General features: G+C 44.2%; 1 protein-coding gene across 1 annotated transcript; it reads left to right on the top strand.

The window, feature by feature from the left end:
* The first annotated feature begins 1624 nt into the window (after positions 1-1624).
* Positions 1625-26781, top strand: Aldh3a2 (aldehyde dehydrogenase 3 family member A2). The gene is made up of 10 exons (XM_059270840.1): positions 1625-1984; positions 3508-3739; positions 4644-4729; positions 6566-6774; positions 8764-8881; positions 10887-11028; positions 13450-13616; positions 20768-20867; positions 24976-25208; positions 26022-26781. Exons 1-10 carry the CDS (start codon positions 1832-1834, stop codon positions 26100-26102), a joined length of 1521 nt encoding a protein of 506 aa, XP_059126823.1. The 5' UTR covers positions 1625-1831; the 3' UTR covers positions 26103-26781.
* Positions 26782-27764: the final 983 nt, after the last annotated feature.

Genomic DNA, 27764 nt, shown 5'->3' with positions numbered 1-27764 from the left:
ATGTGTTGCTGTTTGTTTTGACTTGCTTTAGCAGGTGAGGGCGGAGCAGAGGTTTGAAGCAGGGTGGGGTGGCCTTCCCAATTGTCTTGCTTCACCAAGAAGCGCCTCAGATAAGCAAGCCTCAACGCACAGGCTATTGTGAAAGCTACAAAATTGAGAAAGTTAGCTGGGCACTCCAGACAAAGGACACAGAGTGCCCAAAAAAAGCCCTGGGATGGGAATGTGCTCAGGTGTTCAGTGAACAGCAAGGAAGCCATTCTGGCTAAGACTCACTAAGTGGGTGAATCCTACAAGCAGAGGCACATCCAGAGGGCAGGACACATAGGGCTTACAGAGGTTGGCGTGGGCTTTGAATTTTATTCTCAGTGTGACAGGAAACTGCTGAAGAGTTTTGAGCATGGGACTAGTAAAGGCCAGCATACGTTCTGAAAAAAAATTAGTGACAGCTAGGTGAAGAACAAGAAATAGCAAAACTTTGCAGTCAGGAGAGAGAAACCAACCCAGTTATTTCATGCAGGAGGGGTTTCGGGAGTAAACACCATCAGAAGGAAAAATGGGGTGGTATCAAAGATCAGAAACTGCCCAAAAGGTTCTCAGCTGGAGCTCATCACTCCTGTGCCATTTAGAGATGCTTTGACTGTCATCTGTCTACCAGAGGAGCCACCTTGTCCAAGGAATTCCTAGAGGCAGGAATACACTTATTTCCCCTTCCACCATAGAAATGCCAGCATGTGCCACACTACTGAATACACGGGGAAACAGAAATTTTGATTTTCCTGGTAGTCCTTCCTTCTGGCAGAACTTCCTCAGAGGCCGAGGAGGAAGGAGGACCTCTCACGGGACCCTGAAGTACAGAGTATAAAATGACAAGTGTAGGGTTAAGAAGTTGTAGATTCATAATCTCCAAGCAATCAAGCAGGGAGCCTATTAGGATGCTATTGCTATATACAGTAGATATATTTTATGGTTTGAACCATTAATTATTGGATTCAACATATATTCTGAAGTTAAAGTCAAAGAGAGAGGAAACACTGAAGGAAGTATGTTTGGTGGAGAATAAATCAAAAGTTCTAATAAACTTAACGGTAAGGCGCCCATTATAAGTCTAAATAGGGAACGACATTTAGTCATTCCAGAAGATGGGAAGGACAACCCTGAATGACCACCATTGCTGAGCAGCCCCAGACGGGTCCGGATGCCCACCATTACTAATTAGTCTGGAGAGCAAATCTGGGGAAACCTGGGTGATGCGGGTTCTCTCTCTGAAGCAGTAATATCAGAAAAACTGGAGGATTAAAAACCAGGGTGGACGATGACAATGCTGGCGTGTGTACACCGGAATCCACCTCCGTCGAGGGCGTCACCCGCCTTGCCCCACCCCTGCACCCGGCGGGCAACTTTGCCTCTTGAGTCTGAGGAGCCGGGGGCGAGGGGAGGCCGCTTCCGGCCTGGCGAGCATCTCCCGGGCCTCAGTTCCTCCTCCGAGAAGACTCTGGGCCCTTTTCCGAGGCCAGAGCAATCCTTCCGCTCGTCCGCGGACCGCTAGACACACCTCTTCTCCAGCCGCCCGCTGTCAAGAGTCCAGAGGCTCTGACCGCGGTCGGGGGCGGGGCCTCGCAGTCACGTGCAGCAGCCCGACCAATGGGCGCGCATCGCGTCATTAGCCGCGGAGACGGCGGGTTTGGCTTACATGGAGGCCTGGTCTAGGCCGGTGGGCGAGTAGGGAGGGTGAGCCGAAGGTGGCAGTCAGCGGCGGCGTCAGCCCGAGCAGTGCGTCGCCAGGACTGTGCGGCCGCACCTGCCTCACTCCGCGTTCTCCTCAGGCCCGGCCATGGAGCATCAGGTCCAGCGGCTTCGGCAGGCGTTCCGGTCCGGCCGATCGCGGCCGCTCCGCTTCCGACGGCAGCAGCTCGAGGCCCTGCGGAGGATGGTGCAGGAGCGCGAGAAGGACATCTTGGCGGCCATCGCGGCGGACCTGAGCAAGGTGAGCATGGGAGGTGGGAGGGACCCGGCGCGTCCCCTTTTTCCTACGCTGTAGCAGGTTGTTTATCCAGTAGTAAAGAGGAAGTAAAGTTACTCCGGACTCCAACCCTGCTTAGAGCCCAGACCGTTTTATTTGCATTTACGGGTGCTCGCAGCTTTTCTTCCGCGAATGCTGTTTATAGGACATTTCTATTGCATTTGTAGTCTCTTTTCTTACAATGTGCCCTCAACTCCCTGGATATTCTGGGTGTCAGTGGTTTGTCCGTTTGGTAGATTTCAGATATTTCATTCCCTGTCTTATTTCTTAACTTTTAAAAAGTGGGTTCTAATTGTAGACAGTGTTGTTATTTTTTCTAAGTAATCTTCAACACTCATATTTTCCTTCATGACGTTGTGTATCATTACATATGTGTTGCTTAAACTCTAGTACACTGACAATCCCTCTGGAGACCTGTTAAAATAAAAATCTTAAGTCCATCTGAGACAGTGTCTGAGATTTCTAATGATGTCCCAGGTGATATCATATGACCTCTTCAGAAGCAAGCTTTGAATACCAAGGTTTTGAGTAGTGTTTGAGATAGAACTATATTCTCCGGTACTCTCTAGTAATATTGTTATTTCTTTTTACTTTCTATCTGTATCCCAGGCATAGTAAGACCTTTATTTTCAGATTTGCAATCCTTCCTTCCCCAGTCAAAGACTATTTCAAAACGTGGTAACAGTAGTTTTAGTAGTAATGATAGTAGTAGCTACAAACCTTCCTTCAGGGTACTTTTGGTGAAGATGGGCTGTGATAGTAAACAAAGATAGGATAATGACTGTTAAAACCTTATTCTGCTAGCATCAGATACTTTGTGTATGTTTGTACATACATAGGGTTACTGAAGAAAGACAGTAAGTCCAGAATTTTAAACCAGGCTGTAAAATAGAACATATATAGATAAAATGTGACTGTGGTTATGAACCAGTGTCCTAAAGATACAGCTCAAAAGCAAAATTGCCACGGTATCTAAACTGTGACCGAGGCAGGCTGTTACTAATCAGGGAACTGTTGCTGAACATGTTCAACCCTAATTTTAAAAGGCTTGGATCAGTAGAGAAGAATTCAGACACATTGACTATCTTAGAGAGGAAGAGCCAGCAAGAGTATCCAGGGTGTGTCTTATTGAGAATTTGGAGGTAAAAAAAATCTGATAGAAAACTGAGGGGAGGGCTGTCTAATAACACCAGTTGTCACTGCAGATATACTTGGTCTGAACCTTGTCACATCCTAAGCCAGTGGTTCTCAACCTTCCTAATGCTGCCACCCTTTAATACAGTTCCTCGTGTTGTGGTGACCCTAACCATAAAATGGTTTCATTGCTACTTTGCAACAGTAATTTTGCTACTGTTATGAATCATAAATGTAAATACCTGGTATGCCGGTTATCTGATATATGAACCCTGTGGGGTCGTGGCCCACAGGTTGAGAACCATTGTCCTAAGCCCAGTAGACAGTAAGATGAACTGATTTTTCTTTTCCAGAGTGAACTCAACGCATACAGTCATGAAGTCATTACCATCCTTGGGGAGATTGATTTTATGCTGGCAAATCTTTCTGAATTGGCTTCTGCTAAGCCAGCTAAGAAGAACCTGCTTACCCTGCTGGATGAGGCCTACGTTCAGCCAGAGCCTCTGGGGGTCGTACTGATTATCGGAGCTTGGAACTACCCTTTCGTCCTTATCATGCAGCCACTGCTGGGAGCCATTGCTGCAGGTCTGGTGCCAGCTGATGTCTTTATTCCTGTGTAGAGGGTCGTACTGTGTCATGTCGGCTGGGAGTTAAGTGTCTATTTAAATACATGTACTTTGCCGGTTTTCCTTGGCTGACACCAGTTTATTGAGAATTCACATGTGTACTTGTATTTATGAATGCTGAAGTACCTAGGAGATGAATCCATGAGAGTCAGAGGCATCTGAGTCAGTAGTCCCAAGATCTTAGAGTCAGGCGTCCATATTCTTTTTTTAAAAAATAATTTATTTAAATTTATTTTATGTGCATTGGTATGAAGGTGTCGGATCCCCTGGAACTGGAGTTATAGACAGTTGTAAGCTGCCATGTGGGTCTGGGAATTGAACCTGGGTCCCCTGGAAGAGCAGCCAGTGCTCTTAACTGCTGAGCCATCTCTCCAGCCCAAGCATCCATATTCTAATGTAATTTTAGTTGCTGGCTCTGCCTTTAGAAAACAAACCACTTAATTTCATCTGACCAGTTTCTTTATTCAAATAAAGGTATTATGTGTAATGCTAGCTCAAATGTACAGCAAATCTCAACAGATTGATACGATGTCAACAGCTTATGTTGACATAGCCTGTTTGCTCAGTGATTCTAGGGCAGAGAGAGAAAACCATGGTAGAACTGCAGGAAGAGATAGCAATCTGGGGAGTGGGAAAAGCTGGGAGAGCCTGTTGTTAGTAACCTGGAGATACCGAGAGCTAACGGGTTAGCGCTTGGGAAGGAAAATGTGAAAGGAAAGAGGACATGTGATATGAGGTAGGGCAGACTTAAGAGCTGCAGGGATAAGTGAAACTTAGCCTGTACAATACACGAGTGTCATTTTGGTAGCTATTCAAGTTGCTCACAGATTGGCTGATGTTGTTCTGCTCTTTGCTTTATTTAGGAAATGCTGTGATTGTTAAGCCTTCAGAACTAAGTGAGAACACAGCCAAGATCTTAGCTGAACTCCTCCCTCAATATTTAGACCAGGTAAGAATACTTCCGGCCATCTTCAACGCATCTGTTTGTGGTGGGAAACACAGATTTGACTCTTCTGCCAGTGATGTCTTTGCTGGCTGCAGACGGGTGTGGTTTCCTTAAGTCTCCAACAGTTGGTTTAATAAAGGAAGCAAGGTTCCAAAGTACACTGTGGAAGGACCCAGTAACTGTAGTTGCACAGTGTGTTTAGGCCTGTGGCTTTATACGTGTCTCTTTTTCTACCATTTGGCACTGCCGAGGATACACTTTCAGACATCATCCATTTAGTGAACTAGTTATGAGAGGCTAGCATGTTTTTGTCACTGTCTTTTTTTCCCTAACAGATCATCATATGTGTTATTGCATGAGTACTCTGCCTTTCAAAGGCATGTCTGTGGCCTGGAAGAAAGGCCTTCCTGAGCTAGCACTCTGAGTTAGCGTGCAGACACGGAGAGCATCTTCCTGATGAGGGAAAGTGATACCCCAGCTTTTGGGTAGGGGATCACATTCAGAAGTTCTCGTGACCTCTAGAGAGGAAGTTGATGGCTTTGTGACTGCTGAGTTTCACGTGCAGTTTTGCAGGGAGATTATCTATTTAGCTTTCATCAAAAAGCAACTTTAAAACACCCGATTTGTATTGTGTTTATTAATTTGTGGTGTCCCTGAGACCAATTCTAGCTCTTAGAATAATTTTGTTCTCTTTATTGTCTTACCACCAAATTACTCACAGAGCAATTTGGTGGTTATCCAGTCTAGCAGGACTAAATGGAAGATGGCAAGGTAGCATGGATTGAGTAGGACTTGGAACCAGAAGATAGAGGATTAAGGTCTCGATTTGCCCCTCACCCAGATGTAAATTCTTTAATAGTTGACTATCCAAATGGAGAGGATAATAATGTACCTGCTTCAGTTAGCTGGTGGGTTAATTTACCTGTGGATTAAAGCACAGAAAATTTTCAAGTCCATTAGGCAGTTGAACTATAAAGTGAATAAGAACTAATTAGCCTTCTAAAATCTAAAGAGCGAACAATCAAATGAGGACTGGAGGTTGACAAGCCAGCTTATTCATCGTATGGCTTAGACGCTTGCAAAAATCTCCTCCTATTTTCCTTGGCATTTGTTCTTAGTCATTACTTTTTGCCCTTGTGGTTATTATTCAAAGTATTTTCTCTCTGAGCAGCTACCTAATGGTAGCATAGTGCATGTGCTGGTATTGTACAGCCCTTATGTGACTTTTCCCAGTAGCAAGTTCAGAGATTTCCTAAAGGCACAGATGCTAGTGAGAGGCAGAACCTAGATTCAATCCAGATCCACTTCATCGTACCCTTGGCTACGATGCCCTGTGTTCTGTTCATTGGGCAGATATGGACTTATATACCTTGGGCTTAGCCCTACTGTACTTTGTATTGTGTAGAGAGAGGACATTGGGATTAAGACATGTAGCTGCAGGGATGGAGGTATAGCTCAGGAGGTAGAGCGCTGACCTGTGTGTACAAGGCTCTGGGTTGGATCCCCAGCAATGTGCAAAACAAAACAGTAACAAAAATCCCTCACAGTACCCTCCCCTCGTCTTACCCACTTCCCGTGTTGAGTCCAGCTCTTCACTCATTTGTGCTCTCATTGCCAAACTTGTGTAGAAAATATCAGACCCTGAGTCTTGTGTAGGTTGACGGTTCCTGGTCAGCAGCAGATCCTTTGTCCCCCGTCTGTCTTGGGTCACCTCCCTGATCTGTCCCTTGAGGGAGATGATCCTGATCTTTTGGTTTTACTGATTTATGTTGAAGAATTGCTGATGTGAGGCAATAAGATTAATTTGACAATGGAAGACTCTGCTTCTCTTTCTTCGAGGACCTGTATGCGGTAGTTAATGGCGGTGTTGCCGAGACCACAGAGCTCCTGAAGCAGCGCTTTGATCACATTCTCTACACAGGAAACACGGCGGTTGGAAAAATTGTCATGGAAGCTGCTGCCAAACACCTGACCCCTGTGACCCTGGAACTCGGGGGGAAAAGCCCGTGTTACATTGACCGAGACTGTGACCTGGACGTCGCTTGCCGGTGAGGCTGGCTTTGGCTTCCTGAGGTTTTTCCCAGCAGGTGCAAGTTTTTGCTAATGGCTCCTTTTCCTTTACACTTGAACCTCATGACTTACGGCTTCAGGGTTCAGACTTCAGTGGTTGATGTGCCCAAGAGCACCTGGAGCCTCTCAAACTGTCTTCTGATGCCACTGCTGGAATAGGGAGCCACACATAGGTCCTGCTAGCATGGAGTTTTCCTTAGGAAGTTTGGAAATATTCTTATGGATAAATCTGGCAAGAAATTTTGCCCAGGGTTGATTTCCCCCCCCCCCCATCCCCCCAGTGTTAGGATCAATTATGGTAAGCCTGTGCTCCACATTAAGCTACTCCCTGAGCCTGTAGCAAGAAATTCTAATGTCCTGCTGGTTGATGAAATAGATAATCCAAAGGGTTGTGTGTATTAATTAAAAATTCTCAGTTGAAAGGGTATTATGTTCACTTCTTAGCTGAGATCCTTTGTTGATAAAACAGTGTGACAGATATTTTTAATAGCATTTGGTAGCTGGGAACCAGAAAAGAAGAGTTCAGCATCTCTTTACTAAGTTAGTTTGACTACTAGGAAGTGAACGCCTCTGTGCTCTGGGTGCCATGGTTTTTTCTCCCCCTCAGAGCTGTGGTGCTGAGGAGGTGGGGAGTTGGGTCAGGGTTGCTGCTTGGCCTCTTTAAATTGAGCGTAACTTCCAGAAAAAAGAGACCAGCAGGGAATGCTGAGGTTGTGGGCTTTGTACATAGGAAGGGGAAGGGTCCACATGGAGGAGCATGGTAGAGGACACTGGCTGTGCCCTCTCTGTACCCACACAACACAGCCTGTCAGCAGTACTACAGCCTGGAGAGCCGTAGTCTGAGCCGTGTGCTCGTCATCCAGAATGACTTTGGCTGGATAAGGAAGGAAGGAGTGTTGGGAGGCTGTTCCCTTTCTCTGCACGCTGTGTCTTCATAGCTTGTTAGGTACTGTTTGCCAGGCTGACTCTGAGAATTTTCTTGCTATGTAGAATATTTTACCTCAATTGAAAATGCGTCCTAAAGGCTGGTGGGATGGTTCAGTGGTAAAAGTACTTGATGTACAAACCTGACAATTTGAGTTTGATACCAGGAACCCATGTTTTTAAATAGTCAGATTCTAGCTGGGAGGTTGTGGTACACGCCTTTGATCCCAGTACTCAGGAAGCAGAGGCAGGTGGTTCTCTGTGAGTTTGAGGCCAACCTGGTCTACAGAGTGAGTTCCAGGACAGCCAAGGTTACACAGTGAAGTCCTGTCTCCAAAAACAAACAAACAAAAAAAGCCAGATTCTGAGTTGACGGGAGGCCTCGAGTATACAGCGAGCACACAGCAGAAGCAAAAGAGAGACCCCACCTCAGCAAGGTAGAAGGAGAGAACCAACTCCTAAAATGTTGTCTTTTGGCCTACACACACACACACACACACACACACACACACACCAAATCAGAAAGAAATCTGAAAATGCATTCTAAGTTGTAAAAAGATGATCTACAGCTCAGAGGTTTTTTTTTTTTTTTAATTTTGTTTTTAATAATTACTAACTAAATATGCAAGGCCACACTTGTTGGTTGTCAACTTGATGGCATTTAGACTCACCATGAAAACAAATCTCTAGACATGTCCGGGAGGGACTGTCTAGATTAGGTTAAGTGAAGTGGGAAGACCCGCCCTGACCCTGGAGTTCTGGGTGAAAAAAAAAAAAAGAGTCAAACTGAGCCTAAGTGTTGGTGCTCTCTCCTCTCTGTCTGGGGGTGCCATGTGATCAGCCGTGTCAACCTCCCCCCGCTGTGATGCCACTGTACCTTCAGTGTGAGCCAGAGTCCCCTCTTCCTTAGTTGCTGTTGCTAGAAGCCTTGTCACAGCAGTATGTAAAGTGCCGGAGACGTTGGGAAACAAACAAGATAACCATGGAAAGGTGACGGAATTATAAAGGTATTCTGTGGTTTTGTTTTGTTTTTTTCTCCCCAGACGCATAACCTGGGGAAAGTACATGAATTGTGGTCAGACTTGTATTGCTCCAGACTACATCCTCTGCGAAGCCTCCCTCCAGGATCAGATAGTGCAGAAGGTTAAGGAAACGGTGAAGGTCTGTATTCCGCAATTCTGATCCCACTGATGAAAGTCCAATAAAGTACTTTCAGACAGCATCTCTGTTCACTTTTACCCCCAACCCAGACAATTCCAGAACATATGTGACTGAATTAACTTACTGGCTGATTAAAATACTGTGCATCTGTGGGAACAAGGCAGGTCCATTTAAATTATGTAGTTGTTTTGTCGAGGCATATACTTAAAAGTCAAAAATGTTTTCTGTGGTTTTGAGAGAGTGCTTCCAAATCACTTGAAGAGAGCCCTTGCCGTATTGGTTCTTGCTGAAGAAGGTTATCAGTTGTCATGTATGTAGAGGGCTAGATGGCCCGTAGTTTGAAGGAGTGAAGTAAAGACCTACTTAAAGTGCACCCTGTAGAGCAGTGATTCTCAACCTTCCTAATGCTGTGACCCTTTAGTATGGTTCCTTGTGTTGTGGTGACACCCAACTAAAAAAATTATTTTCATGCTACTTCATAACTGTGATTTTGCTACTGCCATGAATTGTAATGTAAATCTCTGATATGCAGACTGTCTGATTTACCCTTGTGAAGGGGTTGTGACCCACAGGGTGAGAACTGCTGCTGGAGAGGGTTATCCATCTTTTAGGGTACATAAAGGAACTAATCAGGACTGTGTCCGGTAATAAGCTAAGGCATGAAGGAGATGTGGGATTTTCATTGTTAGTGAGTGTTTGACCAGGGGTACTGAGTTCAGTGGTACGAAGACTAGTAAGCCACCTTTCTGAGATAACTTTTTGTTAATTGAGCACCAGAAAGGATGGAGAATACCGAAGTGTATGAAGAGTTTATGAAGAGAGAACGACAACTGTATACCAGGAAGTGGAGAGAGGGCAGGTGAGAGTAGAATTAGTGATGAAGGCTGAGGAGCCAGGAAAGGAGAGCATGAAAGTTGTCTAGAGCCAGGAGATGTGAGTGGAAGAGAGGGTCAGGGTCGCTGTGAGACTGAACTAGTTGGGAATAGAGCTGTGCTTTATTGAATATGATAATAAAATCCAGAGGATCAATGGCCCCTCTTCCTACCTTTAAGGAGTTTGTGCTATGATGTCAGAGTTCTCAAATAACATGCTGGAATAATTAGGGAGCCATTTAAAAGTAAGTCTAGGCCTTATCTTCAAAGATTGTAATTGATATGGTGTGGTCCCTACCCCCAGCTTGTTATTCTGTGATTCAATTGGCCAGAAAACCTGGCTGTGTTTGGTGGCCTTGGACTTGGACAGAACATTCATTTCAACAGGCTGCCTGGGTGATTTCTGCTGCCCAGACCTTTGAGTTCATCTTGGTAGGTTAGTGGATAAGACTTTTTGTGATTCAACATTAGTTCTCACAGGGCTGTCAAGCTTCCCAGCAAGTACATGTTATGTGCTTATTTACATGATAAATATTGGTTATCCTTCTTGATGTTGTTTTCCTTTGGAAAGTTAATAAGGCCATATCTTTATACATAGAGTAGCTTTACTGTTATCAGTGACTGGTGGAAGTACCAGTCCAGAGGAGACAGAACAACAAAATAGAGTGAAGGCCAGCACACCTCTGTGGTAAAGGCTAGATGAGAGTAAAAAGGTAGGATTCAAAGACCAAAGAGTTTCTGCAGCAACTGCCCAACTTCCTTCTGGGAGAGGCCAGCTGACATTTGAACTAATGACCTCTTCCCTGACATCTTCTTTCAGAAAGGGCTATGAGGAGACTCTGAGATCTGTAGGCACCTGAAGAAAAGTATAGGCAGAAGGTGTGTGAGTGTGTGAGTGTGAGAGTGTGTGTGTGAGGGTGTCTGTGTGTCTACCGTATTTGTTAATTCTTGACTTGTCTAAGAACTCAAAGTTATTAGTACTGTACTATTACTAAGTTATTTGAAGAGTGGGTGTTGGAGTCTGTGACATCATAAACCAGGTCAACTTTTATACACCAGTACACTTTGAACTTATTAAAGAAATTGAAGTATGAGTTTTGTGGCAATTGAATAACTCCTGTTGTTTTTAATAGGACTTTTATGGGGAAAATATAAAAGAGTCTCCTGATTATGAAAGGATCATCAATCTTCGTCACTTTAAGAGGTTACAAAGTCTGCTTGAAGGACAGAAAATAGCTTTTGGCGGGGAGACTGATGAGGCCACACGCTACATAGGTAAATTCTATTCTTAAAATTCTATTTATTTTATGTGTGTGTGTGTGTGTATGTACATATGCATACAGGTACCGTAGTATCTTAATTTTCTGTGGCTGTGATAAAGCACCATGACTAAAAGCCACTCGAGAAGGAAGGGGTTTATTTCATCTTACAACTCTCAGCTCACACTCCATCACTGAGGGAAGTCAGAGCAGGAACTCAAGGCAGGAACTGAAGCAGAGGCCATGGAGGGGTGCTGCTTACTGACCTGTTCCCCATGGCTTGCTCAGCCTGCTTTCTTACACAACTGCCTGGGGTTGGCACCACCTAGAGTAGTCTGAGCCCTCCCAACACCAATCATTAATCAAGAAATGCTCCACAGGCTTGCCCGAGGGTCAGTGTGGTAGGGGCATTTTCTCACTTGGCAGTTCCCTTTTCCCAAATGACTCTAGCTTATGTTAAGTGACACAAGACTAACATTGTTGACCGCTTGTTAGTTTGGCACACACACACACACACACACACACACACACACACACACACACACAATTTATTAAGCCATAATGTTTCCCTCCTGGTTCATTTCTAAGATCTCATTAATATCACAGTCCATGGTCTTTAAAAATTCAAATAATTAAGTTCAGTCTCATTAGATATCCAGAGTTTCTTTAAAACTCAAGTCTTTCTAAAATGGCAAAGTTTCTCCAACAATCCAAGGTCTCTCAGCTGTGGGTTTCTGTAAAATCAAAATAAATTGCATACTTTCTACTCCAGGAGGGAAGAACCAGGGCACAGTTATAACCAAAGTCCCACAGTGTAAAGTTCAGTGTCCGGGACCCACACACGATCTGGGCCCCAAAGGCCTTAGCCAGCTCCACCTCTGCAGCTCTGCCATCCACAGCACAACACAGCCCGTCTCAGGATTAGGCTGGCTCCACTCCACAGCTCTCAGCATCTATTTCCAAGTTCACACAACAGCTCGTTAAGCTTTGAGCATTCAATGGCTTTTCCAGCCCAAACTCCAGGTCTGCCACTGCAAGATCCATGATCATAGTACCAGTTTCTATCTTAGTACTTTTCTACTGCTGAGCTAAAATGTTGTCACCAAAAGCCACTTGAAGAGGAAAGGGTTTATTTCATCTTACAGCTCTTGGGTCGTCCTACTCCATCACCAAGAGAAGGCAAGGCAGGAACCTGGAGGTAAAAACTAAGCAGAGGTTATGGAGGACCAGCGCTCACTGACTTACTCCTCATGGCTTGCTCGGCCTGCTTTCTTATCCATCCTAGGACCTCCCGCCCAATGTGGCACAACCTCCCTGTGTGCTGGGCCCACCCACATCAATCATTAATCAAAAGACTTGCAATCCAGCTCCCAAATAAGTCACACACGGAGGCTTATTCTTACTTATAAATATTCGGCCTTACTTATTTCTTTCCAGCTTTTTTTATCTTTAAATTATCCTGTCTACCTTTTGCCTTTGGGCTTTTCCCATTCTCTTACTTCTGTAAATCTTATCTTACTCCGTGTCTGGCTGTGTAGCCGAGTGACTGGCCTCTGGGTCCTCCTCCTTGTCTGGATCTTTCTTCTCTCCTCCCAGATTTCTCCTTCTATATATTCTCTCTGCCTGCCAGGCCTGTCTATCCTTTCTCCCGCCTTGCTATTGGCCGTTCAGCTCTTTATTAGGCCATCAGGTGTTTTAGACAGGCACAGTAACACAGCTTCACAGAGTTAAACAAATGCAACATAACAAAAGTAACACACCTTAAAATAATACTCCACAACAAAGTATTTCCTTCTTTGAGGACTCTAGGGGTTGAAATAAGGTTATTGGGCTTAGTAGTGAGTATCTTTACCTGCTGAACCATGTCACTGGCTCTTACTTTGATATTTAAATAAAATTTTCAAAAATAACCTGTAAGATGATGGAAGAAATACAAGTACATTTGGTAGGCAAAGAAACTGCCTCCAAATTAATTTACTTATCTTTTCTTATCATCTGTTAAAAAAACTTAAAAGGATACAAATAATTAGAAATTCATAGAGATTCTCCTGGGTTGGATGGTTCAGTGATTGTTAATACCATCAAAAAAACAAAACAAAAAACCCAATTCTTTCATCTTGCTGCTCTTCCCATCTCTTTGGTGGCAGTGTGACCTGTTTCTAGGTCAGTCAAAGAAAAAATGAAGGAAGAACTGTCGAGATTAGCTTGGTCTTTTTAGGACTTCTCCCTGAGCTCAACAGTGGATTTGGAAGCAGATTTTGTTGGGTTGGGGGGTGGTGGAGGTTCCTGTGAACCAAGCTAGGTCTGGCACACTGTGAGAGGACAAACCAATAGGTGTGCCTGGTGGGTGGTTGACTCACGGAAATGAAGAGAAGATGAGGGTTTTAAAGAGAAGTCTTCAACTTGACCATTCATGTTACTTTATTTTATTTTTTAGCCCCAACCATACTTACTGATGTTGATCCTAATTCCAAGGTGATGCAAGAAGAAATTTTTGGACCAATTCTTCCAATAGTGTCTGTGAAAAATGTAGATGAAGCCATTAATTTCATTAATGATCGTGAAAAGCCTCTGGCGCTCTACATATTTTCTCATAACAATAAGGTAAGCTTTATAGAGAATAATTCACTCCGAAGAGCCAGATTTCCCTGTTGCTATAAAACATAGATTGTTTATTTATATATCAAAGTTGACTGACTATTCATAGCTTGCTGTCTTAGGTAATGGAGCCTTGGATTATCACTGCACCCTTTCCCTTACTCCCTGGAGTTAGAGCTGAATCCACAGCGGGGAATGTCACAGGACTTTTGAATAACAAACACCTCCTGAATAATTAGAAAACTTACATCACTAGCATGTAGTGCTTTTTGTGACATGGATCCATAGAGCCTGCCCCTGTGACTCAGATGGCCTTCATAGTCACTCAGATGGGGCTGGGAAGGTCAAAGACGCTGGCACATCCTATGGTCATGAGAACTTGGGTTTGGGGTATCACTGGGCAACTAGCTCTGCCTCTTCCTGCGTGCTCTGTCATTCATGTCACTAGGTGACCTGCTGCTCTTAGCCAGATGATGGCTTCCACATGGACTTGTAGGTTCAGGATCCTTCTGGAAAAATGAAAATGAGAAAGGGGAAGAAGGGACCAGTCAGTGTGAGAAGTTCACTGGCCAGGTGCTGTGTGCAGTTTCCGATGATAAGGTGCTGTAGTCACGTGGTGGCTTCAGGAGTCTGCAGTGCTAGTGAAGTTCTCATGGCTACAGGTACTTGAAATGAGATAAGTGTGCATGGTTCACTAAGGTCTGCTAGCAGCATGCAGCTGGGTGGAGAGCGCCCCCCTGTGGTCACTGTAGTCCCATTTGACATCCACCATGAATTCTCAAGGCTTATTAGTACCTAAGTGAAGTGGTGTTTATTAGTTCAGTATTATTGAGGCTTTTTTGATCTTAGGCCAACTAGCTCTTTATTTCTTCAAAAATAGGATAATTCTAACATCTTTTGCATTTCATACCTGTTAATCGTATGGTATAATTTAGATCAGGGATTGAGAAATTCTTTTGTTGTTGTTTTTATTTTTTTGTTTTTCAAGACAGAGTTTCTCTGTGTCGCCCTGGCTGTGCTAAAACTCACTCGGTAGACCAGGTTGGCCTCAAACTCAGAGATCCACCTGCCTCTGCCTCCCGTGTGCTGGGATTAAAGGTGTGTGCTACCACCACCCAGCTGAGAAATAATAATTTTAATATACTATTTTTATTTACTCTTTGAGAATTTCATGCATGTGTACAATGTATTTTGATCACATTGACTCCCTAACTCTAATTTGCCTGTTTACTAATGGGTATGTCTCAAAAATTATTATGGTCCAGCCTTAATAATCTTTTTCCCAGGGGCCCAGAAGAGAAGCTGAGAACGATGCATATTATTTTTGGGAAAAGAATCTAGGTACACAGAGCTCTTTGTACATCTCCTTTATTCCTCTGAGATAAAATTCTGTCTACACAACTTCAGTTCTGTTCTCATGCCTAGCTCCTTTGTTGCCTGATTTTTCTCTACATTATTCTAAGTTCTATCTTAATTCTCTCATCTTAGTTCTGCCCCATCTAGGTTCTCATCCATCTAGTTCTTTCCCATCTTAGCTCTTCTCCCATCTTCTTCTTCCTCATCTTGTTCTTCCCCATCTGGCTCTTCCTCATCTTCCATCTCGTTCCTCTAGTCCTCTCTTCTAGCCCTTCAATCTAGTTCTTCCCCATCTCAGTTCATTCCTCTCCAGTTCTTATCCATCTAGTTCTTCCATTCTCTTTTCTCTTCTTCTCATCCTCCCAATTCTCTGAGGTTTACAGTTATATACCCATGCAATAGCAATGCTCTGGTTAAAGCAAGGTCACCAGGCTTGAATTCCCTCAGGGTCAAAAGGAGTGGCAATAAGATCCACACAAAAGAGCAGTAATTGCCAGCCATTATCTGCAGCCCAAAAGGGAACTGACTAATGGGGAATAGAATCAACTGAGGGCTAAATTTGGTTAATATCTGAGCAAAAGGGCGTTTTATGTGCTCAACTATATTCTTAGAAGTGGTTAGTTAAAGCACTAGGAGTCTATCAGTGATGAGTGAAAATAAAACTGCCTTATTTTCCTTTGGCCCCTTATCTATCCAAGCTATTTTGGCTACTGCTTTCTGGCAGGCAGAGCCTGGGAGTGCACTCGGTGGCTGGGCAGCCTGAGTCAGCTTGATGTACCTGTAAGTAGAAACCCTTTAGTTCTGAGCTAATAGTTAAAGGTAGATCTAAAACTAGAGATAAGACTTTGGAAAGGGAGAAAGTTAAGCTTAATTAGCACATCCGCCAGGCCTTCTCAAACAAATAGTCTGGATGCTTAAGTCTGTTCTTAGAGAGAACAGAGGTATCTCTGATAGAATACTTTTCATCCATCTGGATATGGTCCTGGCCCAATGTTGCTAGTGATGATAATGACAGAAAGGCCTGAAATTAGGGATCCTGGCTGTGTTACTGCACAAAAGGTTATCTAAATATTTCTTTAGTAGAGGGGAAATGGTGCCGAGTGAATGATGGAAAAGCTACAGTAGCACACGAGAAATTCATAGCAGGAAACGGCTAATAATCGGAAGCCAATATCACCAAGACTCCTTGAGCCTCAGCCTGACCTGTGGAAAGGCCCTTGGCTTCTTCCAGGTATTAGCTTGTCATCATCAGCTGAAATCCTACTTCATATTTTTGCAGCTTACAGCAGGTATGGAGTCATCAACTAGAGTATGGTTGAGATATTGGGCATACCTGTAAAGAAAACTGACTGTCCCTCCCCATAGCCATCTATGAACTGTCAATATCTCTTCAGCTATGGGGTAGGGGCTCATGAGTCCCTCTCCCTTCTATGCTGGAGTGTTGACCTGCTTGACTGTATGTGGTCACCCACAGCTGTTGTGAGTCAGGAGTGTAGTGGTCTTTTCTGAAAGACTGTTTTGCTCCTCCCCATCTTCTGACTCTTACAGTCTTTTCACTCCTTCCTTGATAATCCTCAACCCCTGAGGGGAGGAGTGTGATATAAATGTCCCATTTGAGGCTGAGCACTGCATAGACACTTACACTTCACTTTGACCAGTGGAGAGTTTCCATGATAACTGCTATCCACTGCACAAAGAAACCTCTCTAATGAGGTCTGAGAAGTGTACTAATCTATAGATTAGTATAGAAATGCAAAAAAATTAGGGTAGTTTAACACTAAGTCCACTTAGCAAAATACTAGTAGTGGGTTCATCATTAGGGCCTCTGAGCTCCCCAGCCATGAATTCTTGGTCAGATTTATAATGCCAGGCATGTTTCCTCCTATGGAATTGGAAATTAACTCCAAGCCAAAAATGGTTCGTTACCCCCTTAACATTCCTGCCACTCTTGCACCCACAGGCATGTCTTGTGGTCATTACTGCAGTTCACAGGTTCACATCTGGGTAGACTCCCTGTTGTTTTAAAAATGATAAGCAGTGCTGGTTACCGTGTGGAAAGGTCATGAGGCACGAGCCACGACAAAACCCAGTATCAAAGCTTTATTGGGGGGTGGGACAAAAGAACCAGGCCTGGGGAAGAAGCACGTGCAGAGAACAGAGAGAGAGAGAGAGAGAGAGAGACAGAGGTAATGGGGGGAAGAGAGAACAGAACAGAGAGGAGGGAGGAGTCTGTGTCTGGCTTTTTAAGGATTTCCGTGAACATGCGCAGGTGGACTTATAGAGCTACACCACGCATGTGCTGAGTGTGTGACCATGCCATGCGCATGTAATCACGAGCATGCACTGCTGACTCAAGACGCAAGACCCCTTGCTTAGCTGCTGAACTGCACATGTGTGGTCATGCAGCTGGAGTGGCGGCAGAGTCCTAACATTCCCGACTTTTTGCTTATTATAAAAAAAGCGGGTGAACAGGAATAGGGTTGTCGTTTTTCCCGGAAAAACTGCTTCCAGCTGACTCGATGAGCAACAGTTGACTTGGGGGGGAGGGGGGGCTTCTGAGGTAGACAGGGGTCCTGGGATGGTGAGCTGTTGTCTGCTGCCTTGGAAATTGTCTGACAAGGTGCTATCCAGGTGGGTTCAAGCCGGTTCCAGAGCTCGCTGACCTGTCCAGGTGGATTTTCTGGAGCTCAGAAAAATTTTGAAGATGTTAAGAAGCAGCCATGAGAAAATTAAAGTCTTGGGCTAGTGACCATTGTAGTGTTTAGTACTCTGCTTCTATTGGTTAGTGTTAATGAGAGAGAAAGAGAGATTGGAACATGTTTTTAATTTTTACCTGAGATAAGCTTTATCAGAGACAGATTATTTTAAGGCACCTGTTTCCTTTATTAGTTTAGCATCCAGGAGAGACAGATGATCAGTTGTTGAGAGCATTTAGCAGTAATGGATTGTTATATTAAAGTCTGTTTTTGCAGAGCCCAGACACTTTTAGGTCTGGGGGTGTTTCTTACCACCTAGATATATCTGATGGTCCTTGGACTCTGGCTCTCTGGTGATCCTGTAACAATTAGCTGAGTAGTAAATTAGAAGAGGGAACCAGGAAGGGAAAAGCTTGTGGGGTGAGACCTCCTTCTTCTGGAATTGGAGACAAGGCAGAGAGCAGGGCCCTGTCTGTGTCTCTGTGCATGGGAAGCCCTGCTGACCGGTCTGGAGTGAGGCACATGGAGGGAGCAAATGAAATAAAAACTCCTACCTTAGTTGGAAAATCTCTTCTCATTAAGTAACTCTGAAAGTACAATTAAGTCTGCTGAGGTGGGAAGGCTGTCCCCCTACCCCAGCAATAGGGAAACAAGAAGGAGAAGTGGGACCCCAAAACTCCCTCAGGCCTGAGTGAGTGGCTCGGTGTCCAACAGGAAGGAAATGAATCACCCCATGCTGCATTCTGGAATCCCTGCGAGCCGTGGCCTAGCCTAGGAGGTCTGCTAGAGGTCTTTGTTTGTCCCCATGCCACAAGGTGCCTGGGGGAAGTCAGCTGAGCAGTTCTCTCTCTAGGTGACACTTTGAACAAGACTCAATTGGTGGCCTGAGGAGGGGCAGGCACGCACTAGCCTGTGTGGCCTCCTCTAGCACACATTTAAAACAGGGACCTGGAAGCCCTTATGCAGCTGCTCAGATGGCATGTGCCAGTATTTGGCAATTCTGTTCACAGGCTTTTTCACCTCTCCTATGGCACACCTTAAATGCTACAGCTGAAACTTCCACCTATGGGGTCAGGAGCCTTGCTCTTCAGATGCTAAAGTTTAGCCTTGATGTTGGGAAGCTCTGGGAAACAAGAGATGGATTTTATTCCGTGTCTTGAATTTTTTTTTTTTTTTTTTTGGTAGGTTGGTGGTTTGAGGACAGCTTTAGGAAGACCCACCAGGAGGCAGGCTGTAAACTGATCTCTGGTTAGAGAGCCATCGGATTATGATCCCAATGTGGGTCCTGTCATAATGCATCCAAGCCTGCTTCAGACCTAACCATGCTTAGCCGCCTGCCTGGTACTGGAGAACAGAAAAGATAAAGTTCTTTAGAGTCAGAGATTACTCAGGTTCAGGAATGCAGGTGGGCAGGAGAGAGAGAATCAGAAAGGGAGGGTTTAGAGCTGAGGTAAAAGCGTGGGGATAAGGTAACTCTTTTCATTTGCCCGTTCACTGGCAGAAGTTAGATAATTCCCGTGAAATATCAGGGTTCAAGAAGCCGTTGCATGGCCAAATTTACTGGTATCTGGGGATATTTAAGGTGTTTGTCAGAGGAGGAGTGGAACCATGAGGAGGAAGCCTCCATGTCCTATGACTGCAGCCGAGAGAAAAAAATAAATAAAAAATTAAAATAACAAACGGGATCCCAGGCTCCTATCCCGGGCATCCCCAGGATAGACAGTCTGTGGACTGGCATGAGCACAAGTTACCCGAACTGCCATCATGGAAGGGGCAAGGGCTGGGCATACTGGAGGACTCCCGGGGAGTCCAGACAGCATTCAATACTTTGTCAAGAGAGAATGTGTCATGGTACACAGCTGAGGACCCCCCTGGGAGTCCGATGTGAGAAATATATCTCAGGCTACAGTTGTGGGAAATGGCAAGGGATCAGAAAGGGGAAACTCACCAACCTTGGCAGCCAGTGTGTTGTGTGTAGCGGTCCCGGCGGCTGGGCAAATGAAAAGTGGAGCAAACAGTCGCAGGTCCAATAAACCTCAGTACAAGGTCCCAGATGCAGAGCAAGAGAGCCTGTCAAGTTACAGCACCAATGTTGTTTTAAAAATGATAAGTGGCACTGGTTACTGTGTGGAAAGGTCATGAGGCACGAGCCACTGCAAAACCCAGAGCCACTGCAAAACCCAGCCGGGGGGGGGGGGGGAGAGGGAGGCTGGGGAAGAAGCACATGCAGAGAACAGAGACAGAGACAGAGACAGAGGTAATGGGGGAAGAGAGAACAGAACAGAGATGGGGGAGGAGTCTGTGTCTGGCTTTTTAAGGATTTCCGTGAACATGCGCAGGTAGGCTTACAGAGCATGCACTGATGACATAAGTCACAAGACCCCTTACTTAGCTCCTGAACTGCACATGTGTGGTCATACAGCTGGTGTGGTGGCAGAATCCTAACACTCCCTCCACCCCTCCCTCTAATAGCCTGTGTAGCACCTCCTGGTACTGTAAAAGCTATTGAGCAGGGCAGAAGCGTCTGGTCAGTACCAGCTTGAGAGAAGTAATAATTTCTAAACTGTCTCTTGTTGGTACTATTTCGGAGTGTAGATCTTGATGGTGATCAAGGAAACAGGCCCAAAGGTTCAGGGCCACCCCTCTTTATCTACAGACTGATGTGCTGGGGACCAGAAGTGTTTAATATTTTAATATTTAATATACCCTAGGTTGGCCTTAAACTCATGCTCCTCCTGCTCCAGCCTCTCAAATGCAGAGATTCAAGTATGTGCTACCTACCACCCAGCTTGACTGCGAAATTGTTTTAGATTTTTGGAATATTTGCCTATAAATATTTGCCTATAAATGAGCTATCTTGGAGATGGGACCCAAGTTTAAGCATCTTCTGTGTTTCATGAGGCAATGTACACATAGCCTGAAGATAACTTTATACAATATTTTTTAGTGATTTTTGGCATGAATTTGTGTCTCCCCAAACTTAAAAACTTACACCAGGACACCAAGCCCGGATGCATGTCCTTAGAGCCCACAGTGAGTACACTCCAAGACACGGGAGTGACAGGACATTAGCTCTGACCTGGGTGCCTTTGGTCTATTCCTCAGCTCATCAAACGGGTGATTGATGAGACGTCCAGTGGTGGAGTCACAGGCAATGATGTCATCATGCACTTCACTGTCAATTCTTTGCCCTTTGGAGGTGTGGGTAAGTGAGACTTTCTTAGTTACTATTCTATTGCATGATGAGACACCATGCCCAAGACAACTTAAAAGAGAAGCATTTAATTAGGGACTCGCTTACAGTTTCAGAGGTTAGTCCATCATCATTGTGGCAGGGAGCATGGAGGCAGGCAAGCAGGCAGGGTGCTGGAGCAGTAGCTGAGAGTGTTTATCTGATCCCCAAGTTGCAAAGAGACTCAGACTCGACCTGGAGTGGGCTTTTGAAACTTCAAAGCCTACCCCATTGGTACACACATTCCCACAAGGCCGTGCCCTTTAATCCTACCCAAATAGTTCCACCAACTGGGGACCAAATATTCAGATGTAGGAGCCTATGGAGGTCATTCTCATAGCCCCCAAATCACCGCAGTGACCTTCTGAATAGAAATGTGCCAGAAGCATGATTCCTGGATTTCTTGTATGAGCTGTTGAAAGTTGGGTGCTGTTTTCTTCTGCAGGTCACTGTGAACTTGTCCTCCTCTGAGAACCCCTCCAGCCACCCAGCTAGCTAGCAGTAGTTTCCTGATTCCCTGCCCAGTGCCATCTCCAGTAAATCACTCTCTTTGTCCTCATTAGCACTGACCACAGCTGTAGTGGTGGTCTTCACTTAGTTACTCTCCTTACTTATGCTACCATATTCGGGAGGCTTAAGGACCAAGAATCAGGTTTCAAGTTAATTAGTACAATCTCTCTTTTTAAATGAGGTATAGGAAAGAAAGGTTTGAATGCCAGAAACAGAGTATTTCCTGATATCCCTTCATTTTCTACTCAAGGTGGTGTTGAGGGGTAGTCAGTGCTGCCTGCACCTCTGTGGGGAGGGGCAGCCTTTCTTTGTGTGTTGCTTGATTTGAGGAGAGTGAGAGTCCCCTGTTCTCTAGAGGATGGGCAAAAGGCATTTTGTTCTTGGGGAAGCATCACGGACAAAGTCTGGTCCTTTCTACTATGGTCACAGCTTTAGCTGGCCCCTCTTCTCTCCCCCTCAGTGTCCTCCGGCTTTCTCTCTGGTTTCATTATCTTTCCAATGAATCAGTCTTGCCTTCTGAAATGACCCCCTCCATCAAAACAGTTAAGTCAGCTGTGGCCTGGCCCCAGCCTACTGTCCCCTGGCTTCCAGTCATTCTGCCTCTGTCATTGTGTCATACATGCCATTGCCACCTGCCAGTCTGTTATATGCGTTGTGAAGTGTGCAGGTGTGGTGTTGTTTGGATTAGATGGTCTTTTAATAAAAAACCCAGAGCCAGATATCAGGGTGCAAGCTGAAAGGTCAGAGAAGCAGAGCAGCCAGCCACTGGTTCTTAACTCTACTACAAAATCCTCAGCCTCAAGAGAGTGAGTTCCTGTTTCCTCTGCCCTGTCATATTACTCTTGGGATTAAAGGCATGTGTGTTCCCAAGCAAAGGCATGAGATCTCAAGTGCTGGGATTAAAGGTGTGTGCCACCACTGCCTAACCTCTATGTCAAATCTAGTGGCAGGCTCTGTCCTCTGATCCTCAGGCAAGTTTATTAGGGTACACAATATATCACCACATTTCCCCTTTTTTGTCTAAAATAATAAAAGAAGATTATAACTAAGAAAAACTATATATAATAAGTACAATAAGTATATACAATATATACAGTCAAGAATTACATTAATAATGTCCAGTCTATTAACATTTGACAGATTCAGAGAAAATACTCCATTATTTATCCTATTTTGATGAGCCCAAAATGTTATACCTAATTCATGTTCTATCCTCACTTGTATTACCAACCAAAAACTATCTTTTGATGTCTTTCAAACTTATTCACTTTACACCTCTTTAGTGAGTTTCTTTTCTGAATTTGTTAACAAGGAAAACTATAACTATCTAGTTTTCAAGTCCCTCAGAGACCTGAGAAGGAAATAATACTAACTGAGTAAGCAGGAAGTGCAAACAAGTGACTTCCAAAAAATGTGAGAAATGACAGAAACAGCTGGCTGCCTGGACAGTCACCCAAGGTTCCTCTGCAATGTTGGGGCATCCATCTTCAGCCTACAGGCCTAGCATATCTGACAGACTTATTGGTGAAATGGGATTTTCTAAAGGGCTGTCATACCTTGTAAAGTTCAGCAGTCCTTTCTTTTGTGTCCTACTTGTCCGTTTTGGACAGTTTACTGTCAGCAGTTGAGGCAAGGGCACTTTCTTGCGCAGTGGCTAACTTTTGCCACAAAGACAGTAAACTCCATATGGAGTTTCTTTGATGCCCATCATCTTCTCTGAAGTATATTGGTGCTGCCAGAAGCAGATACTTCTCATTTTCATAAAAAAGAATCTGTTATTAAAACATCTTAAATGTCATATTCTGTAGCTCTCTATAGTGTTTGAAGATGACCTGTCTATCTAAAATATATTTGTTTGACCTTGAAAACATACCTAATATGACTACAAGCTTGATTGTAATAGGTGACTAAATACTAACTTGCATTTCTTTGTGTCCTAATTAGTTGGTAATAATTTTCAGGGACTAGCAATTTGCATTACATTGTTAAATGAGCTGTATAGGTACAATACCTTGAACGAGATTAGAAACATGTACAGTATTTTCTAACAAAATCAATCTCAAATTTGTATCAACATATATAATTTGTATACAATATACAAAAATCCAATGTAAAATATTTACAACTAGTAGTTGCTTTCTAAAAGTAGATTCAATAATCTCTCTCTTTTTTTTTTTTTTTTTGCTTTTTTGAGACAGGGTTTCTCTGTGTAGTTTTGGTACCTGTCCTGGATCTCACTCTGTAGACCAGGCTGGCCTCAAACTCACAGAGATCCGCCTGGCTCTGCCTCTCAAGTGCTGGGATAAAAGGTGTGCGCCACCGCCACCCAGCATAAACTACCTTTTTATCTTATCATATCTATATCCTCCCCTTTTTTTTCTTTCAGAGTAGATTCAATAATCTACCCTTTATCCATCATTTCTATATTTTCTTCAGAGTAGATTCAATAATCTACCTTTTATTTTATCTATATCCTCTTTTCAGAGTACATTGAATAGCTACTTTTTATCTTATATCTATATCCTCTTTTTTTTTTCTTTTCTTTCAAACAAGAACCCTAAATCTAATCTCCTTTGTTTAGCCTTTTTCCTGACTGTTGACAATAACAAGTTGTAACCAACCATCCTAAACAATGACAATTATCCATAACCCATTGAAAGACCAAAAGCCACCCATCCCACCTCTTGGGAATGTGGGCATCATGTTCTTAAAATTGCTTCCTGCTGTCTGGGGTGGTGGGGGGGAAGGCATCTTTAGGGGATCCTGAAAAGAAAAATTGTGGGTTAATTGTCAAGTCCTAAGAGAGGTAGCTGTATCATTTGTTGTCCAGTCTCAGCGTAATGGCAAAGTACAGGGCTTGTCTCAAATTCTTGCTTGAGTAGTCTGTGAAGCTGGATTATCTCGGCTAGCCATCTTGAAATTGTCCTGAGCAGTTCGCAGTCTGTCCTCTGACCCTCAGGCAAGTTTATTAGGGTACACAATGTATCACCACAGTGTGGCTTCCAGGAAGGCAGAAATTTTTACTTACTTATTCTTACCTGGCTGTATAACCTTGTTACCCTGTTCTTGGTTGTTCTTCAAGGACTTAGAGAAAGCAAGTGAGAGGAGCCATGGATAAATAAGGCCATGTGGATGGATAGGAAAAGCACACACATTTAGCATCATAGTAATCTGGGTTCACATTTTAGGTTCCTCCTTTAACAGCCATGTGACCTTAGGCAGATCATCTAGTTCTGTAAACTCCTTTTTCCTGTCTGGACACTGAGTTGGAGGTACAGACCACTACAGGGCTGGGGTTGGAGTGTCCCAAAGAACTCATTGAAACGCTTAGCACACATTGGCATAAAGGCCAACACAACCCTAGAAGGGCTGCAGATCCTGACCCTGTTCATAGAAAGCACCCTGTCTGAGAGGGTGGATGACTGTGCTGGGCGGCCAAGTTGGGAAAGGACTTTTGAGAAGAAAAGCAAATAAGTTGGGTGTCTACACCCCAAGCAGAACATACTTTCTCAGTCAGTTGAATGGGAAACACCTACAATGAAATTTGTTTTATCTGTTCCATTTATTTCAGGTGCCAGTGGAATGGGGGCTTATCATGGAAAATACAGTTTTGATACCTTTTCTCATCAGCGCCCCTGTTTATTAAAAGGGCTAAAGGGAGAAAGTGCTAACAAGCTCAGGTACCCTCCCAACAGCCAGTCCAAGCTCGGTTGGGCGAAGTTCTTCCTGCTGAAACATCTCAGCAGAGGAGAGCTGTTGCTGATGTTCTCAGTCTTGGCCCTGGCTGCAGCTATATTAGTCAAGGTGAGTGTCCGTCCCTCCTGAGGTACCAGTCCTCTGGCCCTTCCTTCTGTCGGGGGGCTGCTGTAGCTACATGAGTCCATCTGTCCAGACACCCCATCAGCTTCTAAAGTCCCAGCCTGATGGCCAGCTACTTGTTTTTGTAAACAAGTTGTTTACTTACTGTCTTAGCTGCTTTTCACTGCAGTGTCAAAGTTCAGTAGTTCTGACCAAGGCTGAATGACCTACAAAGTCAAAATTATTATAGGAGTTTGCCAACTTTTTTAAGAACCTAAAATACTGTAGAGCTTGCTAGAAGGCTCCTGAGCCATTTAGCCCTCTGCTCCTTTGGATATCTGTCTTCACTGTTCAGGTTCACTTTGTTCTGGAATGTGCATGAGGTCGTCATGGTGTTAAGTAGTAGAAAGAAATAGGCAAGGGGTAGAATTTTTATTAGGCATATTTTTCCTCCAAAGTGGATTGCCAGAGAAAGGCTGTCTTGGGCCACAGGTCATCATAGAGGTGGGCTTGCAAAAAGGCCCTGTGATAGCCTTCTCTGGGTGGTGTGTACATCTCTGGGATGAAGGAGGGAGTCTGTGGGAATGAGTGTCAAGAGGGGATGGGGAAGGGTTTCCTCAGACAGCTAACCAAGGAGGTGTGTGACCGTGTCTGTGAAGAACGGGTGTGGAGGAGAAGGTGAGAAGCAAGCACTTAGTGGAAACGCCATGTTTATGTGTCACGTGTCCTGGTTAAAAGTGAAAAGATGTTCATCTCACTAGCACCTCGCTGGTGGACCTGTGATAACAGCTGCATCTGAAATCATTTGGGTTTTCTCAGAAATGCCAAGGTCTGCCGAGGGGGAATGCCCTGTTGGCTTCTCTGATAGTTGACAGACTGCGCTGGTCCAGTAAACACTGATAATCAGATCTCAGCTGTCTGTTGAGAGTGAGGTAGGAGCTTCCTGTTTTCTTTCTGTGTGTGAGGTGGGCCAGGTTGGGTTCCGTTTGGTTTTAGCTGTTTCTACAGCTGAAGGTGTAGGATTGCTGACAAAGGATGTTTTACTTACATATATTGTCCTTTGACCCGGAGCTAATCAATGTTAAAATTCAGTTTAGGCATCGTTTGAAAGGGACGGGGAGGGGTACTGATAATCTGGGAGAAATGTATAGGAGTAACATCTAGGCTGGGTCTGGTGAAATCTGCGTCCTTTCTAAAAGTGAGTGGCCACATGTTGAACCTTGCTGTTCCCTCTGTCAGTTCAGGAGGATGTACCAGGCAATTCCAGTCCACAGTCACCATTTAGACTTTTTATTTCATAACTTGAGAATAGTTTTTAAAAGTCTCAGTTGTTTCATTTTAATTAAAAATAAAACCTTACAGCTTAGGAATTGACGGTGGCAGGGTTTTTCCTCTTTTTCATCTTTCTGAGGCTGGAGACGTGGTTGGAGGTAGGCTTGGGTCTCTGGTCAGTAGCCTTTTTTATCTGACATTGGTCCCTTAGCCTAGTGTGCGTATTTTTGGTTGGGGTAGACTTTCTCAACCTCTAGGGTGACATGGAGGACCAGGCTTGCCTTGTCCCCAAGAAGGCCCACACAAGGGTTTGGCCGACAGGTCTTCCTTAGCCAGGTCTTTGGTGGGAATGAGGGCCCATGGCTTGATCCTCGGATTGGTTATTGAATGGAGATTTTGGCAAGGCCTCTCCTGAGCTTTTGTTTGACAAAGTGTGGCGGAGTTTGCCGTTTCCCAGGCTGCCTTAAGCTTCTCCCATCTCATTGCTATTGGCCAGTGCATTCACTCATTTCTTTTTTAACCAGTGTGCAGTATTGCTATTGGCCAGTACATTCACTCATTTCTTTTTTAACCAGTGTGCAGTATTGCTATTGGCCAGTGCATTCATTCATTTCTTTTTTAACCAGTGTGCGGTATTGCTATTGGCCAGTGCATTCACTCATTTCTTTTTTAACCAGTGTGCAGTATTGCTATTGGCCAGTACATTCATTCATTTCTTTTTTAACCAGTGTGCAGTATTGCTATTGGCCAGTACATTCACTCATTTCTTTTTTAACCAGTGTGCAGTATTGCTATTGGCCAGTACATTCATTCATTTCTTTTTTAACCAGTGTGCAGTATTGCTATTGGCCAGTACATTCACTCATTTCTTTTTTAACCAGTGTGCAGTATTGCTATTGGCCAGTACATTCACTCATTTCTTTTTTAACCAGTGTGCAGTATTGCTATTGGCCAGTACATTCATTCATTTCTTTTTTAACCAGTGTGCGGTATTGCTATTGGCCAGTACATTCACACATTTCTTTTTTAACCAGTGTGCGGTATTGCTATTGGCCAGTACATTCACTCATTTCTTTTTTAACCAGTGTAGGGTCAGGTAAAGATCTGGTTTGGGCCTTTGCTGACTCTTTATTCTCTTCCCCGACCTTTTATCCTCTGTGTGTCAAATCACATTTTACTTTAAACAGTGATTCAGAATGTAGATTGTGTTGTTCATTTGGGTCTTTAAAAACATTCTGAAAACATTTTTGAAGGCTTTTTTTTTCTTTTGGATGTTTTTGTACATGCTCA

This window comes from Peromyscus eremicus, chromosome 8a, assembly GCF_949786415.1.
Source record: "Peromyscus eremicus chromosome 8a, PerEre_H2_v1, whole genome shotgun sequence".
Taxonomy (NCBI): Eukaryota; Metazoa; Chordata; class Mammalia; order Rodentia; family Cricetidae; genus Peromyscus; species Peromyscus eremicus.
This window is presented reverse-complemented; position numbering and strand designations above follow the sequence as displayed.

What these genes read in the sequence shown, in the direction of transcription:
- Aldh3a2 (XM_059270840.1), top strand. Translation starts at nt 1,832, where the DNA reads ATGGAGCATCAGGTCCAGCGGCTTCGGCAGGCGTTCCGGTCCGGCCGA. An exon ending in TGAGGCCACACGCTACATAG is followed by an intron (nt 11,029 to 13,449) that starts GTAAATTCTATT and finishes TTTATTTTTTAG; the next exon opens with CCCCAACCATACTTACTGAT. An exon ending in CTGCAGCTATATTAGTCAAG is followed by an intron (nt 25,209 to 26,021) that starts GTGAGTGTCCGT and finishes GGGTTTTCTCAG; the next exon opens with AAATGCCAAGGTCTGCCGAG.